A 20,411-nucleotide genomic window follows, 5' to 3' on the forward strand; every position below is an offset into this window, starting at 1 on the left:
GTCCCTTTATAATGTTTCTATGCCGTCTCTAACATCTAACAAAGCCCTCAGCTTTAGGCTCTTTGCCTGCTTGTTTGCACCGGACATGCATCAGGGCTCACTCATTCAGTCATTCACTCACACACTCACACACTCATTCAGTCATTCAGTGATTCACCCATTCATTCATTTGCTCATGCATTTATTTGCACATTTATGTACGATCTATCGTTTTCCAGGCATTTGCATGGTTTTCAATACTCTTTACGGTGGGTATATAAAACTATTTCTTTCGATAAAACAAAGTATACAAATGAATGACAAATCTTTTATGTTGATTGAGCTGTTTTCTGATTCTCGCAGTCGAATTATTATAAGACACATATAGTTGCCATAAGAAAAACCATTGGAATATTATTGTTTTTTATACCCTGTACAAGAAGGTATTATGATTTTATCAGTAAATAAGGTATATTATATATGCTAAAATGAATCTTTTGTTGTTCAAGATATCTTGACCAAAATAGAATTAAGCCACGTTTACTAGTTTCCAATTAAGAAAATTTTTGATTGGAAAATACTTCTGTATTTCGAGAAATCTTGAACGAGCTCAGCGTTTACGAGTTCCACAATTCTCCTCGCATATCTGCAAGCTAGCAGGTCAGACGTGCCGAGATTGGCGTTTATATCTTGTCATTAAAGTTTCTTACTGCCTTATCGATTTGCAATTCAATTTATATATTCTTGGAAAAAGAGCATTTGAAGTTCGGCACTTTTTTCGTACAGCTATTATTTCTTATTTCTATTGTTGCCGTTGCGCCGCTTTTCGGATATTTACGCTCCATTGTTTGTCGCTCAGCCGGAAGCATAAAATTGCTTGCTAGATAAGAGAGAGACATATCATCGACTAAAATGTTTTTCCTGTCCCAAGCTCACCCCCCCCCCCCTCCCTCTCTCTCTCTCTCTCTCTCTCTCTGTCACTTTCCCTCTTATTCCCTTTGCCTGGCTAAAACAATGAGTATTTTGTGATAGTTTTTGTTTTAGCAATTCTTTTTATTGCGCCTGTAAAGTGTTGCCTATAAGCCGGCTTATACATATATGTGTTTGGATGTGTCTGTGTGTGCTTGTGTGTCTGTGTATGTGTATTGGTTAACCATGGCTACAGCTGCAGGCCAATTAGAGGAATGGTTTTTGCTAGCTATTGCCAATCCCCGAGCAAAGCCTGCAAGGTGAGCGAACACTTTTGGCCATGACACGAACTTCAGACAACTCTTTGCATAACTTTAAATATTTTCTTGCTATTGTTGTTTTCGTTGTTGTCGCTTAGCGACGCCGTCGTGTCTGGCAGCGCGGCACTCTGAAATTTATGGTTCATTGAATGCGCATGAAAAACAGTCAGACAAACCGAACGGCCCAGGGGCGAGCGGAGGAGGCAGCAGAGACGCGTACCAATTGTGGCAAATTGGTAAAAACAAAAGAATTGAATTCGCGCAACAACAAGAACAACGTTTGCCAAGTGGCAGTGACATTTTTTGAATTTCTTAACTTATGGAAGTATCAAATGAAAAACAACAGCAACAGCAGCTGCAACAACAACAACAATAACACGATGAAGTGGAACTGACGTTGCATAAATAGAAATATTTGTTGTTTTTGTGGTTGTTGAGACCTTGTTGCAGTGGCAAACATAACACAAATAATTTGCCAAAGGGCAAATAATGCAATAAACCAAAACGTGCCACAAAGCAAAGCGCAGGAAATGCTTCAAAAATATTATTATATTATATATAAGTATATATACATATAAGTTGTGGCGTATTAAGTGTGCATATGGCATGTTTTGTGGCACAGGTTTTTGAGTTAGTAGAACGAATATAGGTAAAGTTTAGTTAGGTGCCTTTGAAGTACGAACCCGCACACAGCAGAAGATGATTAGAAATTTTCTCTCTCAATATGAAATAAAGCTGTCCTTCTTATTTAAGACTGTGTGCGAACCCAGACAGTTGTATATTCATATTTGCTTTATTCTAATTCAAGGCGTTATTCGCAGGATGCGGCCGCTTGCATTCAAGTTATGCTTTCCAGCTAAAATGGTTGAATTGCAGCATTGAAACGTTCTTCAATGCTATTCGGAATTCTGATTGAAGTATTCAAAAATCAGAGCAGAGAACGGAAACAACACTTAGTGGCCAGTAATAAGCTTATGGTGGTGGAACATGCAGCCCACTTGGACCCTTGCTGCAGTCCAACTGCATATTCACAATACAATATGAAATTTTCTGGGAAAGTGCTCCGTACTTTGCTCGCTTTTGATATCAATATAAGTGAAGGACTTGCAATAAATAAATAACTCTAACGAAGCAGCAGTAACGACAATAGTAGCAGAAACAACAACAACAACAATGACAACACGAAAAACATTAAACTCATAACGAAGGCAACAACTTTTGCTCAGCAAAATGTCCGGTTCGTACTTAGTTTTTCAGTGGCAACTGAAATGTCTTTTATTTTCGGGTGAAAACTCTATTTCAGTTTGCATTTGTTTATTTATTTATTTGTATTATTTGTTATTCATTTATATGCTTTTACTTTGCGCACTCATTTCGCGACTGATGCTGGCTGTGGATGATGGGTGGGGGAGGGGGCGTGTTCCGCTTTGTGCTGTGGCAGCCATTTTGTAAGCCACTGTCGCAGCCAGTGTCGCAGCTGCTGCGGCAATTAAATAAGGCAAACGTAAATAAATTTAATTATTTTTACAATTTACTGCAGAGCCGCACACAGCCCGGCAAAAGTCAGCAAAGAAAAACAATCCACATTTCCAAGTTTTCCAACAGCAGCCTTTAAGCGATATCAGTCTGTTGGTATCTGTGTGTGTGTGTGTGTCTGTGTATGGGTGTTAAATGAAAAACTACCAATACATATCAAATTAAATGAAATGCGATCATATCAGTTAACAAGAAAGTCACAAACGCTCCCAACTAATTGAATTCTGGTATAAAAAACTGAATTGCGAAACTCAATTCAAAGCGCTTCTGGCGACATGTATATGTGTGCTTGTGTGTGTCTGTGTGTGTGAGTGTGTATTTTGCGAGTGTATATATTAGCTCGCGGCTAACTGTAAGCCCGCGTGCTTATAACCATGTCTAGCACGTGTCAGTTCAATTAAATACGGCAAAAAGCAAACGCAGATCAAAGTCAGAAACAATTCAACTCAAAATGTCAATAAGCAACAAAGTATTCGTAACGCAAATTAAATTTGAGTGAAGGCAATTGACATTCGCAACAAAAACAATGCAAAGGCACAACCAAACGATACCCTGTAAAGCAAGAAGGAAAACATAAGGCAAGTCCTTGTTGTGCATAATATTAACATGCAAATATGAAAGCACAAATATACCTCATTCGACAAACAACTTAAGGGTATTTAAATTGCCATAAAATATGCAACAATATATAAATGTTTTTTTTTTTTTATTTTGCATTGCGCTTAACTTTTCAGCTTTATTGCAGACTTCAGACCAGGCAAGTTTTTAAGTGGCCACAAAAACAACAACTACAAGAACAACAACAACAACAGCATCAGCAACATTCAACATCAAAATTAATAAAGCGAAACTTTATTCGCAACTGCAAATCAAGTAACTAACTTGGCCAAAGCATTATGGCCAAATTACTTTTTATGAGTTCATTTCCTTTTCAATACGAAAAATCCTGCCGAAAATACAAAAAAAAAAACTCTTCAAGAAACGAAAATATAACAAAAAAAAAAAAGAGAAAATAAAAATGAAAGTAGAGAAAAAATATATTTGCCATTTTCTCGCAAATAAAAAGCCACTCACATCAATGAATCGACGAAAGTTGAGTGCAGAACGAACGCAACTCGAAACAAAACTTGAGCCGCGCCAAGTGGTTGAGCGGGTGGTGAGTGGGTCGATGAGTTGGTCAGTAGCTCAGTTGCACAGTGGCTCAAATGGGCAACTGGTCGAATGGTTGGCAGCATCAGAAAATTGAGGTCTCCAGGCTGTCAAGTACCTGATGATGTTTAGCTTAGCTGCCCGAGCGGCTGCCGCCGCGACGGTGGTCAATGATGAAATTACAACATTAGCAAACTAATCGCAACCACTTTAGATGCCAGCAACGTTTCCACCATGTCCGCCTGCCCGGCCGCCCTCCTGCCAGCTTCTTTGCAGGAGGCAATATAAATGTCTCGACTCTTTGCTGGCGCTGACGAATGAAAAGCAAACAAACAACTCGGCAAAGTTGGGAATCGTGTGTTCCTAGCTCTGGTTTACAGCAGCAATTGAGAACAAGTAAGAATATTGCAATCGGTAGCCGACTGCGCAATACTCGCTCACAGTCCAACAACAGCTGTAAACAGCCTACGCGTGAAATTTATTAAGCGGCATTGATTTTCCGATTTACTCAATCCAAATTCCAAATTCTTCAACTGTAGCAAATATAGATATAATCGACTTATCACGTCCCCTCCAAGGGGACGGGCATGGCAAGAAACCAATATGCTCGCTTTCACTTTGTCGATAAAAGCCAAGCAGATGAAAATAAAGCAATTTCGAGAGGTGCGCGTGAGGCAAACGAAATGAAAAGAAATGAAATGAAATTCATCAATAAATTTCCGTAGGATCAATGCGTACTCGATGCCATAAATAGCCATGAGCAGGCATTCCATATTGCCATCTGCTGCTCGGGGTAGATTTAGCTGCGGAAATTGTTTGTATACAGTAAACATTGCAGCGGAAATGCTTTGCTTAATACGCATACAGCAGCAGGAGCAGCAGCAGATGAGGAGAATAGGCGAGTTCGGAGAGTAGGCGCTTTGTGAAACAATTCACAATCGACCATCGCTCGAATTCACGCAGCTGAAAATGAAGTGAATGTACCTTCAACAGCTTTCTCTGTGCTGTACAATTGAGACACATGAGGCAGCGGATAAAGTGCACTCATGAGAATTCTCAGCCAGCAGACAACAGTCAAAATAAAAAAAAAATACCTCCCAAAGAATGCTGTGTGTGTGTGTGATTGTTTGTGTGTGTGTGCCTGCGCGATTTGCTCACGTAGTCAAGCACTAAACGCCATTCCAATAAACACAAAAATGCGTAATCACTGCTCATCAATTGGCGGCAGACACACTGCGAAAAATAGTCGAGCGAGAATACTTAAATATATGGAATATACCAATTTGTAAGAATATAAAAAGAATAAAGAGCAGAAACAGAGAACAAATATGAAAAAATGAGAGAGGAAAGAAAGAGTGAAAGAGAGAAAGAGGCTAGAGAGACAGAGCAAAAAATAGTGAGAGAGACAGAGCAAAGCATGATGAGAGAGACAGAGAGAAGAGTTCCTCTAGCTAATCCTAAACTTAAGTAATAAACTGTAATGAACTTGTAAAATGTGTGTGACTAGGAAAACAATAATTATTATTATCTGAACAATTTTTAAACTCTCACCAAACTTTTTTTAGTTTAAGTGCTTTTCGGCTGAACTAAAAAATGCAGTTAAAAACAAATAGAAATTATTATATCGAATATAATTCATTTGGATATCATTTATAGTAAAAGGTCTTTAACTATTCTTTTATGTTTTAAGATGTCTGAAAAAAACCCTACGTTTTTTTGTCTTACAAATTAGCTACATCCGAAATATATTCTTTTATTTTTTGTTAACACAATTCATCATCCTTTTTACACAGCTGCTTTATGGCTAATCCTGATCAACAGGAGGAACATTATCTTTAATTGCTGTTCACCGTAAAGTTCGGCCCATAAACATTTTAACTAGGCCTATAAACTGTCTAATAGAGCACATCAAATCGTTTTGCATGATTTACGGCGCATTCCTGCCCATTTTTTTCTTACCATGTAGCATAAAAATGTAGTAAAACCGAGTAGAGACATGCTCTCGCATGGGGATATAAAGCGCTGCAGTAATTGGAGGCAGCACATGTAGAGCAGCAGAGGCAACTCCCCGTTGACGCTTAATCAATACCCAAATCATATCGCACAGGAACAACAATGAGTGCTTAGAGAGAGAGAGAGAGAGGGAGAACGAGAGTTAGAGAGTGGAAGGGAGCAATGCAATATAAATATTTGACGTGTGAGAACGTTTGGCTTTTATGGCTGCCCAAATGGAAGAAGCCGCTGGAGAGGCAGCTTGTGTGGCAACCATGGGCAAAGTGAGTTGTTTAGCAGGCGACATAACAATTGCAGATTTAGTGAAATTGCTTTTACCCACCCACAACCTCTGACAGACGCACAGGAATGTGTGTGTAAGTGTGTGCGTTGTTCATGTCATCGTGTTGTAATCAAATGGAACTCGACGCATAATGGCGCAAATTGCGCTTTTATGTAGGCTGTCGAATTGTGTGGATCGCTTTTAGCAGCCAAGTACTCGACGCACTTTGTGCAGCGCATCTGTCAAATGGTTAAATACTCGCCTATGCTCGACCATCTGGAAGTGGATACCGCCCACAAATTAGCGCCCAAGTGATGGTCCACTCCCCCAGTTGGGCCCCAAATTGAAAATAAAATGCGGCACGTAGAGAGCATCGCATGCGGTTCATTGGTAATTCATTTATGCGCACATTTGCTTTGGCCGTCTGTCAGTAGTAGCGTCTCCGTGCCGCTGCCAGCTGGTCTGCTGCAGGTGTTTCGCATAAGAAATGGCTGCCATCGATGGGGAGCGCTTCGCATTACACGTAATTTATACTTTTTGGCAGCCACTTTGGCCTCGAGTTGGGCCCTGGCAGCCCAGGCAGTCACCACGCACGACTTGACGTCATGATAATGTATCGAATTCATTTTCCACTTGTTTTGCTTGCCAGCGGGCACCCACACGTTACCTGGATGTACAGCAGTTCAGGTCCCTGCTCGGGCGCCGCCTGCCCAGCTTGTCTGGGCATTTTTTTTCATTCTTGTTTTTTCTCTTTGTTCACGTCTTTCCATGCCAACGTTTTGTTTGGCAAATATCAAAAACGCTTTCGACACATTCCACATTCATACTCAATTACCTACGTGGCAATACTTCGCTTGGCTGCTAAAGCCGTGCCGCATGCCACCTGGCCAGCCGGCCACAAGCCAGCGGGACTTCACAGTACTTTTTCATCTTGTGTATGCTGAGCATTTAATTCTGAAGGCGTGTATGGCAGGCTTTCAAGAGAATTGATCTGGCTATGCATTAAATATTTATTACAGGGTATTTTGTAAGCCCATTCACAGTGCTGCTTTCATGCACTCGACGTGAATTGTGCAACTTTTGTTCTGTGTTCACTGTTTGAGTTCGCCAGCCAACGTTCAATGACTTGGCCAGGCCAAAAAGTTTGTTGCAAATATTTGACCATAGACCGCGCGCGGGCAGGCGCAGCACTTCCCCCCTTTGCTTGAGGGGAGGGGTCGTTTGTTGGCTTGTTGCCGAGCAGGCTGGCACGTTTGGTTTACGCTATTCGCCGAATTTCATTCCAATGCATTTATTTATTTGACTTATTTTTGGACTTTGGGTTGCCTGGACAAATAAAACAAGTTTTATACAAATATGTGCAATTTCTATGCTGCACAGGAGTGTGTGTGTGCTTGTGTGTGTAGAGGTGTGTGTGTGTGCGCGTACAGTTGACCAACTTGAAAATATTAATATTAAAATTGCTTTTATTGAGCGTCGAACAACTCGTAAATTCGACTTTGTTTAATTTGCTGCACACGGCAAATCGCAATCGCATTCAACCAGTCGAGCAATAATATATGCACTCGCCCATATCCAGAGTCGAATCATAAAAAATAATATTCAGTTTTGCCAGCTCACTAAATCAATCATAATCAATATAGAAAATGTGCATGCAAATGTTGAAAAACATTGCCAGCGAACGCTAATATACATTTCCATTGATTACGAAAAGAAGAGTATGTTGAATAAACAGAGTTACTTGATGAAGGTAATAAAACGGAGGGAATTTTTAGAGAGTTTATAGGGAAAGAAGATGCTTTAATATAGCCTAAACACATTTACTCGGGACTTAAAGTAACTTAGTAGCAGCTGCTTAACTATGGTTAGGCAAATATTAACGAGATTTGAATAATAATGTTTTCTACTATTATTATCCATCCATAAGCTGGCTTCAAAACCGAATGTAAAATGAAAAGAATTTAAGTGAAAGTAAAGTGAAAAAGAAATTAAAATCAAAACAAAAGTTTCCCCCTTTAAAATCACTTTCACTTTTTTATAATTTAATGGCTTACATTTTAAGCTGGACTTTTGCATAGTTTTTAGCTCCTTGCCTCTTATTCCTATATATTATTTTTATAAAAGAAGCTCAACTTAATAAGCTTTAAAAATTATCTTCTTACAATTGCAGAGCATTGAATTATCAATTAGTTTTTCTCGCGCTAGTTCCTTTTGCTACTTATTTTTCGCTCTTTTTTCATGCCACAAAACACACAAATTCACTCAACAAATTTGTCGGCATCGTCCGCTGATTGATATATTGAGCGACTGATTGATTGATGGCTGGGGCTCCCACTGCGATTAGTTGCGTTAAAAGTGTTGGATGTGCTAATTAAATTGACATTCGCCAGCTGACCTGCTGGAAATCGACGCCTGCCCGCCTCCCCGCCTGCCCGCAGCCAGCTGTCCATTGTCAGTCAATTCAGCTCACACACCTTTGCTTTTCTAAACGGGGTTTATTGTTTTATGTTGTTGTTTCTGGGTTTTTTGTAAATATATTTAGAACGGAGTTGTAATTCAATCGGACTCAAAAACCAACCGATGCAAACACAAACAAAAAATGTTGTGAACATCAAGCGGAAGCCGCCGGCGTCGTTGTCAATGTTTGTTTTTGTTGCGCTTTAATTATTTTTATGCCCACCTGGCGCGCCCTTAAGCGGAAATTGCATAGTGTCGCAGCAGTCGGCAGGTCCTTTTCATTTAATTTCATTTTATTTTATTTTAATTGAATTTTGAAATATGTGTTGAGCCATTTTTTTGTATTTTCTCTGTTTTTATGTGCGCTGTAAATGCAATTAATTCGAGCATTTTTTAAATTGTTCCATTGAACCGTTCAAAGCTATTTGTTGCTGTAGTTGCAATAAATTTACCGCACGTTAAGCATAAATCAAATATATTAAGAATCAGCCTTGTGGTTGTTGCAGTTCTTGCTGTTGCCATGGAAATTGTTAATTAAATAAGTTGTTGTTCTGTGTCGTTCTGCTACAGCTACAGATATCAAGCCAGGCCTTAATCATGTTCAAAGTATTGTTAAGCATTTTAATCGTGTTAGTCTTTTGCATTTCGCATTGGCCTAACTAATGCCCAGTTATATGAACAAAGCCATTTGTTAATTTGTTGCAATCAACTGGTAGCACGTGGCGTATGCGCAATTTGCATGCATGTTTTATTGATATGGCCGCACGCCATTTCAATGCTTTAAAACTTGACTGTCGCGAAACATTGTTTATTTTTAACACATTCAAATAAAACCCCAGGTCAAATATGCACATGCTCAATTTTATAGAATCTATGTTTGTTAGCAAATAAAAAAAAATAAAATAATTGCCAGGCAAGATATCTCAGATAGAGTCTTAATTGCTTTAGTGCTGTGGGCAAGTGTAAACAATATATTTTTATTTTCCAATTTCTTGTCGGTATTACGGAGTATTCAAAGGATCTACAAAATATTCTTTATCTTTCACATTCCCTCTTTTTGTTGAGTTAACATTAAATATTAGACTTTCTGACTTTCCAACATGCACATAAAAATCTTCATTCTTCAGCTTGTAGCTTCAATTTGACTAGCTGATATATAATTGGCCTCTAAATTGTGTAGCAAGTCGAGCAGACATACAAAAGTTTGCCTGCTCGCCTCGTCTCGTTTTACTTGTTCTATTTTTCAACTGCAACTTTATCAGATTTGCTTCATTTTGCATGCATGTAATTTGCCATTCGTCTGCATTTGTATCTTGTAGATATTTATATGTATTCGGTTATTTTAACTTACTCAGCATTTTGTATGATGTACATGCATTCAAGTTTTTGCCTTGCAGTTTGGCGACGAACGCTGGTCGCAGGGCGTATACGCAATATTATTTTATTTAATGGAATATGGCATGACCAACAGCTTTTGCGGTAACTTTGGCCCCAAAACTACAGCAAAAGTTTTGTGCAAACTAATTGTTAATTGAAACAAAATCCCGTTCATTTGTTGGCGCTGCAGTTGCCAGCTTTTCGCCAGTCGGCAGCAGCTTGGGGGCCTGCAAAGCATTTGCCGTCAAACAAATGCCAACAATTAACTGTGGCAACAATAAAAGCGAAACTTAACTTAACTAAAGTCTTTGGCCAGCGCTGGCATAAATATGAATACAGTGGAACAAAAGTTGGGCCGTACTATGGGCACTTACCGCTTAAAACAATCACAGCGAGTAGCAGCAGCCATGCCACGCAGATGCTCTGGGCCATATGGAGTGGCATGGCGATGTTGGCGACAGCGGCGACAGGAACAACAACCGGAAATGCAGTAAGCCTGGTCCTGGCCCGGACCGGAACGTGGGGCCGTGGCGGTTGGCTGGGCGTAACGGGGAACGCTTTTGTTTTAGCTCTGTCTGTCTATCTGTCTGGCTGACAGTTTCTATGCTGGCAGCAATAACCAAGTTAGCAGCGTCATCATCAACATCAGAAGCAGCTGCTGCTGCAGCAACGTCATTATCGGCGTCTGCCGGCGCGCTCGCTAACGCTCTTTATTAACTTGGCCAATTGCCAGACGGGCACAAAAGGCAACTCTGTTTTGGCTTCGGGCAAAGTCGTGCGCTGTTTGCCTTTTCTATTGCCCAGCTTCTGTTTTATGCGCGAAGCTTGCCTGAAAAGACAGAGAGAGAGAGGGGGGGACGGGAGAGTGGGTGTAGGAGCAGCAGTTAAGTTCTGTTTAGTGGACTGACATGAAAGTTATTGCTGTGACAAAAATGCTTGAAATGTAGGTGAGCAGCAGCTGGCAACGGAGCAACAGAGGCAGCTGCCTCAAAGCCAAATGCACTCATTGGCACGCCTCCGCCGCGCTTCCTGCAAAGTGAAAAACCAAAAAACGAAAAGTCCAAAACGGAAATGAGAGCAAAACGATAATGGCGCACGCCGCCTGCATAATGATATAGCCAATGGCCGGCGGTCCATTATGGCAGCATTTGCCTTTTATTTTTCTATTACACGATTTTTGGCCCCACCCCTACCATCCACGCCTCCCTCCCTTCCTGCCACAGCAGCATCAGCTTTGCAATTTAATTTGCCAAAATAGTAACTTATTTTTACTTATCTCGCTTAAAAGCTCCCCTTCGTTCCCTCATGCCATCCTGTTAAAAGTTTGAAACGTAATTAAGGTAATTGTTAGCTCCCGTTTGCCTCCCCTCGCTATTTGCACACTGATTATGCACCATAATCATTTTGAATGTGCAACGGCGCTGGATGATCGATTCGCCGGCATTTATGTCAAAATAATGAGAGTCGGCCAGCATATTTATTACGCATACGCCATGTGCACACTCAGCTATACAATTTCTCCTGCCCGTTCGCCCCGCAATACGCAACATGTGAACATTTTCGATTTTTTTTTTCTTTCGGATTTATCTAGAACATTTTTCCGGCACTGGCTGCCATTATTTGCCATTTGGCTCGGCAATGGGCATAATTCTAATGCATGGATATTATGTGCCGTCTTCTGTTCATGCAAATTACACTAACTCCCCTCACTGCGAAGCCCCTGCATCCACCAACCAGTCACTGTGCACTGTACTTATTGTTAGGAAACGGAAACGGCGCAGCAAAGCCCAAAAAACGGAATTTTATTATTGTTAGCAATTGGTTTATGTGTGTGTATCTCCCTGTTTATGTGTGTGTGGGATCCTGTGTGTGTGGGTGTATGCACGGCCTCTGCATGTGTGTGTGGGCCAGACTTTAGACTTCGAAAAGCAATTTGCCACGCACTGTCAGTGAAGTTGAACGCGGTGGAACATTTCTAATTTTCAGCTACGAAAAATTTATACAATAAAAAAAGGCATAGCCCAAGGCAAAGTAGAAAAAAAAAAATAATAATAAAAGAGGGCAAAATCAGCCATACAGAAATTTACATAAAACTCAACTCGTATGCATGTAATCTGAACCAGACACAGATTTGCTTTCATTTCGCCCGTTTTTTTTCTCATTCCCAGAGCAATGCTCAAAAAATACTTTTGCGCTGCAAATCAATAAATTGCTTTTATTTTCATGCGAATTATTTTTTAAGCTAGTCACGTAAATAGTTGAAAAAACCTTTCAATTTAATTTGTTAAATAAATTTGTAAGGTTTTAGCAGCTGCTGTCATTAAGTTGAATATGTTCATTTAATTTTTAATTGACAAATGATATTCCAAATGGGCTTAAGCCTCATTAAGCACAATTCATAAAATTATCATGCTTTTAATATTTTAATAAAAGTAAATAAACAAGTCTATGCAAAAAGGCACACAGCTCAAATTAACGGATTAACGCCATATTTACAGCTGGCAAGCGTAAAAAGCTGTTGATAGGCAGCCCAAAAGAGCGTTGCGTATACTTAATCTGTCGAGAGTTCAAAGTGCATTTGGCGTGCCTCTTAACCATTTTGTTGTCTGGCATTTTTGCTTCTTTTATAATTATTCAAAAGCAGGCAACAGCAACAACAACAGCAACAACATGAGCAACAAAATTTATATAACATTATAAAGCAATTTGCAGTAAATCACCAAAGTGCGGCGCGCGCGTGTTTATAAATCACAAGCAGCTCCGTTCGTCGGCAACCCGTGCGGATTCCCAGCACCAAAAGAGGCAAAGCCCAGACCAAAACCCGAACGCCCACAGCCCAGTGCTCAATTCTGGGCAGCAGCTCTACGCCCGCAAAGGGAACAGGCTGTTGGCAAACCAAAAATCGAAATGAATAATTAATATGTCGCGCCTGCGGACAGACCGGGACAGACTTAGACGCGGCTCCACATGCTTCGCCATCAGAAGGCAGCATCGAATTGAAAAACCAGCAAGAAAAAAAAAAGCGCTAGCAATTTGCTGGTTTGCAGTAATGTAAACAAAACAGCGCCAAAATCCAAACAACGAAAAACAAAAGCGAAGCCAAAACTCATGTGAGGCCCGACGGCGACTAAGCCCAGGCCCAGGACCAAGTAACCAGTTCGCAGCCTGTCGCTGGCTGCCGGCAAAAAAAGGCTCGACGAGATTGACAAATTTGCTACGGCGACAGCAAATGAAAACCGGCGACGACGTCGGCGGCTGCTGAATGAATTTTTCATTTATGACAATGTTTACGTAATTTGACAGCCAAAACAATTTTCGTACTCTATTTTCTGTTCCGTGCGCTGATCTTCCGCATGGGCGTACGCAAATGGACTCTCATTTATTGTGCCAGGCAACCGCACCACCCGCTGGCTCTATGCCACAGCAAAGGCAGCGGGAGATATGGCAGAGAGTTTTGGCCTTGCCAATCAACCAAAGCAACTTTGTTGTCCCTTCTAATCAAATGTGTGAGCGTGGTCTGTGAGTGTGCTTGTGTGTGCAGTCGTGTGCTGCCTTTAAGCCGTTTTAAATGTTGTGACATAAAAGTGCAATCTATAGTCCATTTAGTGGGTACAGGATTAGCAGACTTAGCAAGTACGAGTAAGTAGCCATAGCTAGTTGCAACGAGCCATCCATTGCGGCCAATTTAAATTGCTTTGCCACCTAAAAAAGAAACCTACTGAATGGCAGCTTAGGAGCATGGTAAGGCGAGGTGACTGCTGAATGAAAAGAGTGTCTCGTATGGAATTGGTACTTTTAAAACACAAGAATTTCGCATTCATTTCAATTTGTTCAACATTTGAAGAGCTAAACTCAAATCAAGTTGCAGACAGAGGCAAATTCGTAGTAAATGTCCTTTCTAGATTTCAGACTTGCAAAAACTTTGAATGTGTATTTATCTTTTTAGTAGCTATTCGGTGTGAAAATCTGTCAAAAATCATGCAATTGGACCCATCTTTGACTTACCTTTGCATGAATATGGAATAGTTTGCCTTAATAAATGCTATTTTCAGGCTTTAAACTATTCTAACGTTCTTAAAACTGTAACTGGCATTTAATAGCATTTAATGCTATTGCAAAGGCCATCTGCATTCAATGTCGCTTTGGGCTCTAATATTTCTGTGATTTATTTCAAAATTTAACCAATTTTTATGAGCAATACTATTTTGTTCAAGGGCTGAACTTACCTTTCAATATAAATTCATTTTAAAATTTAAATTTTTCTTAAAGAAACGTAGTTTCTTATATTTTATATTTATATATTTTTAACTATTTCCTCGACTGTTCTCAGGACCATTAACTAGGCTTAATTGACATACATATTCAAATTTAACGAACCACTCTGCAAATCAATTCGCTTAACCCACTCAACCCGCAGTTTTTCTGTTACAGATTTTGATCCCACATAACTTTTGGCATCCTTTGTCAAAGTTTATGTTAATTTGGCCAAATTGGGCGCAGCTCGTAATTGAAACCCAGCGAGAGCAATAATCATGACGATGATCCGGCTGACCTTGACATCGAGTCATTAGTCAAACCAAATGTCAAACAAAGAATAGAAAGATGCGGAAAAGGGGCAGGGGAGGAGGGTGGAGTGTGGAGTAAAGTCTGATGGGGAAAATTATTGTTTTGCTCAATTTGGAGGCGCTTTGTTTGGAGCCCAGCCGCTTCACGGCATATTAAACCACATGAATAAATTACAATTGCAAATAGGCAATTTCCTACACTTCCTTCCCATGGACATTTCCACACTGTGCAGCAACCGCAAATGGGGCGTGGCCAGTAGGTCGGGCAGTCGGTCGGTCGGTCGGTTGGTCGCTTGGTTGGTCGATTTCTTGTTGTCAACTGTGGAGTCAGTTTGTTGGTCTAAATAACGTCTAATTTGCAATTTTGTTTAATTGTTTGTGGCTTTGGATTCTGACATAATTCGATGCTTGTTGTTTGCTGTTGTTTTTGTTGTTGTTGTGATCTTTGCCACGCCCATTGCGCCTCACTAGTTGTTGTTGTAATCGTTGTTGCTGTTTGTGTTTTGCGTTATTTGCGGTTTTAGTTTGGGTCAACATCAATGAACATTGGCACGCACGCACACACACATACACACGCACATTGGGGGTCTCTTTGGGTTAGTTGTTTCCGCTCCGGCGGCGTCATCTTCTGCCCCCGCTGGCCAGCCGCGTGCCTTGCCTAAATTATAATAAAAGGTTTCATTGCGGCGAGTCCAAAATATGCGCGCAGCTTTGCTTTGCCCTTGCTTTGAGCAATTAAATGAATGCCAGCGCGTAGACAAAGGCTGTCCAACTCACACCCCCTCCCACCCTACAAAAACACAGAACCCCAATCAATTGGTATTTGGAGCGGGCGGGCAGGCAGGGATGTCTGCAAAACTTCACAATAGTTGCGAGAGTATTAACAAACTGAACTCTTTGCAGTGCGCTGCAAAGTATGCTACGACTTTTGGCCAGCACTGAAAGCCACTCAAGCGCAACTTGAATGGCCATTGTCAATGTACTCTGGCCTCCGCCCGCAGCCCGTTCAGTCGCTTCGGGCACTCCACAAATTAGCTGTACGATTGCCTTGCACTTAGTACACTTCGTTTTCTCTCAGTGTATACTTTTCAAAATTGGCTTTCACACGCCATTAGCATTTAATTGCAACTGCTGATACTGATGCTGCTGCTGCTGCTGTTTGCTGCAGCCTGCCTCGCCTGGAGTGCCTGCCGTGCCCGTGTTGGCCATGTTAACACAAGCGCATTTGCCTAAAACTGCGTACACAGCACGACTGTGGTGTAGGGAAAGGGTGGCTCAGTCATTTGAGAAATCAAATATTATTTTTATTGCTGGCATTTAGAGTGCGCACGTGCCATTCGAGCCATGGCCGATAAGCGTCAGTTTAACTAAAATTACGAATTAAATTGTTATATTTTTCTTAATAAATTCAACATTTGCATAGAAACGAGTTAAAGTCGAGCAACTCGTTTATGGCATGGGCGTTGAGAAATGCTTTATAAATGTCTCTATACAACCTAGACATTCATCTGATGGATTTATATGTAGAAGTATGCTGCCAATTGAATTGGAAAAGGCGTCCCGGCAGCCACTTCAATTGAAAATTGTGTGTGCGTGGCTTAAGGAAAATGTTGCCACCGAGCAATACAATCAAATACAGACTCGACGAATCGCATTCGGCATTCGGCATTGGAATCGGAATCGTGGCGGTGGTTTTAGTGATTGTTAGATGACGATGCCTCAAATATCTCCATCAGGATCTCCCCCAGCTCGGTGCCCGTGCCCGTTCCCGTGCCAGTTCCCATTCCCATTCCCAATGCCACAATTCTCAACGCTTGTTGCCATTGATGTTTTGCTGTGCGCTCGAGTGTGTTTTCTTTCGTAATGGAATTTATTAATATTTCATTGTGTGGCAAGCGAATCGTGGGCCGGGTTAGCGGTGGGCAGCGGGCGACTGTGTGCAAAGGACAAGTGTATTTGTGATTGCTGCTACGAGGAATGTCAACAATTGCCACAGGCATTTTCTATTTCTATAGCAGCCCGCAACCAGCCACTCACAACCAGCCTCAATTTCAACATAGTTTATACAGAATTTAACTTTCATTAAGTTACTTTAGTGTTCAAATCAATTAGTAACCAAGCAATTGACTTACAATTCAGATAAATATAGACACAAAATTGTGCAGCTCTGAAGATTTAAGTAATTGAAATAAAATGAAATTAAGTTTTATAAAACGACTTATCATATTTTGTGGCTGCTGCCAAGTAATACTTTCAATAAGTCTTCTTTCTGCAAAATGTTAGTCTAGAAAATTCCCTGTAACCAGTCGGCAGCCACTCTAGATTGCTTTAACTGTGCTTATTGTATAAATGTTTTTACAGGGTATGGGTGCACTGAGGGATAAGATACTTTGTGAGAAAATGTCGTTCTTTTCAAAATATTTAGTGCAACGAATTTTAATACAGGCAAATAATAATGCAAATGGACAATAATAATAATATTTATAAATTGTGGAATTTGCTGCTGAAATTGTAAAATCAATTTTCACAGCATTGGCATCAGTTTAAATCTCTTCAAATTAAAATTAAATGCACAGAATATTGAAAATTAACGCATTAGTTAATCAATCCGCTCAGATTTTGCTGTGTGGCAATATATTTAACGCTCGATTGGCTTTAACTGCAATTCGAGCGATGCATTAACTGCCAAATGAGTTCTGAGTGCTTTTTGCCGTGCTGAAAATTAAAATTTTCTCAAAATTAAGCTCAGATTGTTGGTGGTGGTGCAGCTGCCAGCCGCATGAATGCATTATTCATATGGGAGCCGTTTTTGGCCAGAAACTTTCAACAGCCAAAAATTCTTGTTGACCAACAAAGCGCATAATGCAACTTTTGCCGAATAAGGGACAACGGGTTGGCTGGGGTGGGTTGGCAGGAGGTGGCATGAAATGCTCCATAATCATTTCAAATTCCACAACAAACAGCAAAAATCAAATTTGAGAACTTGTAAGAAATATCGTGCACGCCATGCACTGCACTAACTCTTACAACCCTTCCACAGCACTTACCCCTCGGCATGCCCCTCTCTAATCTGCAGGAAAGTTTGCAACCATGGCCATCAGAATGGAATACGAATTTCTGGTGCAACGCACAAAAAAACGATGTAGCAACTGAATGTGAGGAATGGGATGAAGATGGTTTGGCAGAACAAGAAGAACGATACGGAAAGAAAAAACTCTTGTGATTTCTGAAATCAGAGCTGGGGCGTGGGCAGCAGGCGTCTTGCTTAGACCGCCCGTTGCTCGAACAATATGAAAATAATAAAAACAGTTTCATAAATCAAGAACATGATAACGAAAAACTCTGCATAAAACTTGAGCAAGGCAAAAGTCGAACACTGAGAAATGCACGAAACGTAAGGAATGCCTTCAGCTATGGTAGCTCCTGCTGCATGCTTCCAATGAGATTCTCTTCATGCACTGAGCACAAAACAAAATCGAAAGTAAAGCTTATGCAAAGGCGGAAATCAACTCGAACAACAGGAAGCGTCTATGCATCTAAGATCCTTCAATGCCTAGCGTGGAAATGTGAAAAATAAGTTACATTTCTTCCGAGCTGGCGACGGCACATACTCTAAATTCTTGAATACTCTATGCACAAGGCTGGAACGGGGGCGTGGCTGGGTAATATGCAACGATTTTATTGCGTATAACGATTATGTAAACAGAAAACTATCGAGATAACCTATCGATCCAGCATTGTAGATGTCTTTAATATGGCTCTCTAAATGCGCTTTTATTCATGTTTAGCTCTTCCACCCACGAAGCCAACGATTTCACTTGTTATTGTTGACTGACTGAACCGTCTAACGCATTATCATGTCTTTTGCCAGCCACGCCCCACACGCCCCCCATATGCAATTTCGCGCCAACAAACTGAAATCGTCTGTCGATCTATCAACGAGTCGAAACGCAACTGTTTATTTAGCTGGTGTTGCAGTGCTCCGCACTGGCTGGCTTCCAGTTCCTGCTGTGCCACAGATAGTGATTTGTTGTCCTGCCAGCTGACTGTGCATACAAAATTACTGACAGCGACGTCGACGACGCGGCCAGTTAATGTGAAAAATGTGCGCAGAAAGTGGCGTCCATGCATAGATTTACTTTGAACTGGGGGGTGCGCTGCGATTGGCGCGGGATTTGTTCGCATCCAATTGCATATACCCCATTGATTTACTTCCCAACAGGCGTTGGGGAGAGTGGCTGGGGCTTGACGCTGGCAAAACAAATCAGCGCTAGCTGCCTGACTTTAAGCCGACACAAAGCCGCCCACTAATGCTATTAAACTAACGCCTCGAGAATATGTTGCCCTTTAATATGGGCAAATCAAGTGTATAGGGGCTGGACTCAGTTATCTATATACTATCAAGTAAAAGCTCTTGACCACTAAAATACCATTCTCTCAAATCGCTTCTAACATATCTTCTTAATTAATTAAATTAATTTTGAAATTTAATATTATTACATACATTATTATATTATATATTGTTTCTTATAGGGCATCCCTTATTCAAGCACACCCTACTCTAAGATTGCTTCTCTCCTCTGCTGCTTCTGCTGTGTTTGGGCATCGATAAAGTCAAGTTTAGTGCCCAAGACTATCGGCAGTGGCTAACCTCTGGCCAAATATTTGCACAGGCCCCGTCTGAAGGCAATCAGCAGCAGAAGTCAGTGCAACAATTGCCATGCCTGGAGCGCTGTTCATTTGGCTAGGAGCCGAGACTGTTAATGGGCCACATTAGACACAAAATACGAGCATGTTTGTGCGGCGCCCACGAAAAAGGTAAACACACCCACACAAGCCCGCAACTCTCTGGCCGTATGTCGACTCATAAATGCGCAATTTATGGACAATAATTGGCAATAAGCGGCACACAGCTGTCGTCGAGACGCTCTGGCACATTTGCACAGCCAAGCATAATCAAATATGCTACTTCTAAATGGAAAGGACATGCACAACGAGCTGTATATTTGCAGACTTGGCTTTAATTTGCGGCATAAGTGGCTTTCGCAATAAGCTGCTTTGGGCCACATCATTTGCAACTGCAAAAGATGATGCAACTTACGGCCAATTTTAGAGATGAACTACTTATCACAATCAGGTTGGCAGCTTGCAAAAAGCTGCTCCCGCCACAGCCTAATTAATTGTTTCTTCAATTTCGAATTACATTGCAAATTGGACAGTTTGCAAGAATTTATTGCTGTTTCCCATGTAATTTTAGTCAGATTGTAAGCAAATACAATGTAAAAACTTGTCTGTTGATGCGGGTTTTTGGTTACTTAATAAACAACCCGCGTATATTCAATCGCAGTCACTTTTTGATGAATTGCCTGCGCTTAACTCATTTTTCATTTCGTGTCAAACCGTTTTTGTTGCCAACTTTTGTGCGCAACCCAAGCAAATCCAAATTTAAAATGTGTTGCCTACTTTTGAGAGCGTTCTATAAAAACACTTTAAACATTGTTACCTACATTTGTGGGCAATTTGTTAAATAGATCTGCACTCAACGTTGTTATTAAATTTTAACAATTCACAAATGACCGCTAACCGCAGCCGCAAAGCATTGTCTTTGTTGTGTGTACGTGTGAGTGTGTGTGTGTGTCTATGTTGCAATTGCCTGCAGCACTTTAATGGCAATTTAAAATGCCGGAAAGCCGCGAATTTCCGTTATTCATACAAAATTAAACGCAAATACAACGTTGAGCAAAAGCATTTCCACTCACACTAAGTAAACAGCGTCATTGAGCAACTGCACGCATATCCTCGTATATCCGAGTGTTCTCCGTGTGTGTGTGTGTGTGTGTGTGT

The 20,411-nt window shown here is 40.9% G+C and overlaps 1 protein-coding gene across 2 annotated transcripts in view; it reads right to left on the reverse strand.

Moving 5' to 3' along the window:
- Nucleotides 1–20,411, reverse strand: part of dpr6 (defective proboscis extension response 6) — a 92,453-nt gene that overhangs the window by 51,374 nt on the left and 20,668 nt on the right. For both annotated transcript variants that reach the window (XM_064683941.1, XM_064683942.1), the window contains exon 2: nucleotides 10,377–10,831. In XM_064683941.1, coding sequence (XP_064540011.1) covers nucleotides 10,377–10,446 — 70 coding nt within the window. In that variant the 5' untranslated portion in view covers nucleotides 10,447–10,831. The remainder of the gene's footprint in view (nucleotides 1–10,376; nucleotides 10,832–20,411) is intronic.

Source organism: Drosophila montana, unplaced genomic scaffold (assembly GCF_035044405.1).
Source record: "Drosophila montana isolate Dmon_TW-CO22-7 unplaced genomic scaffold, ASM3504440v1 contig_2668_1, whole genome shotgun sequence".
Lineage (NCBI taxonomy): Eukaryota > Metazoa > Arthropoda > Insecta > Diptera > Drosophilidae > Drosophila > Drosophila montana.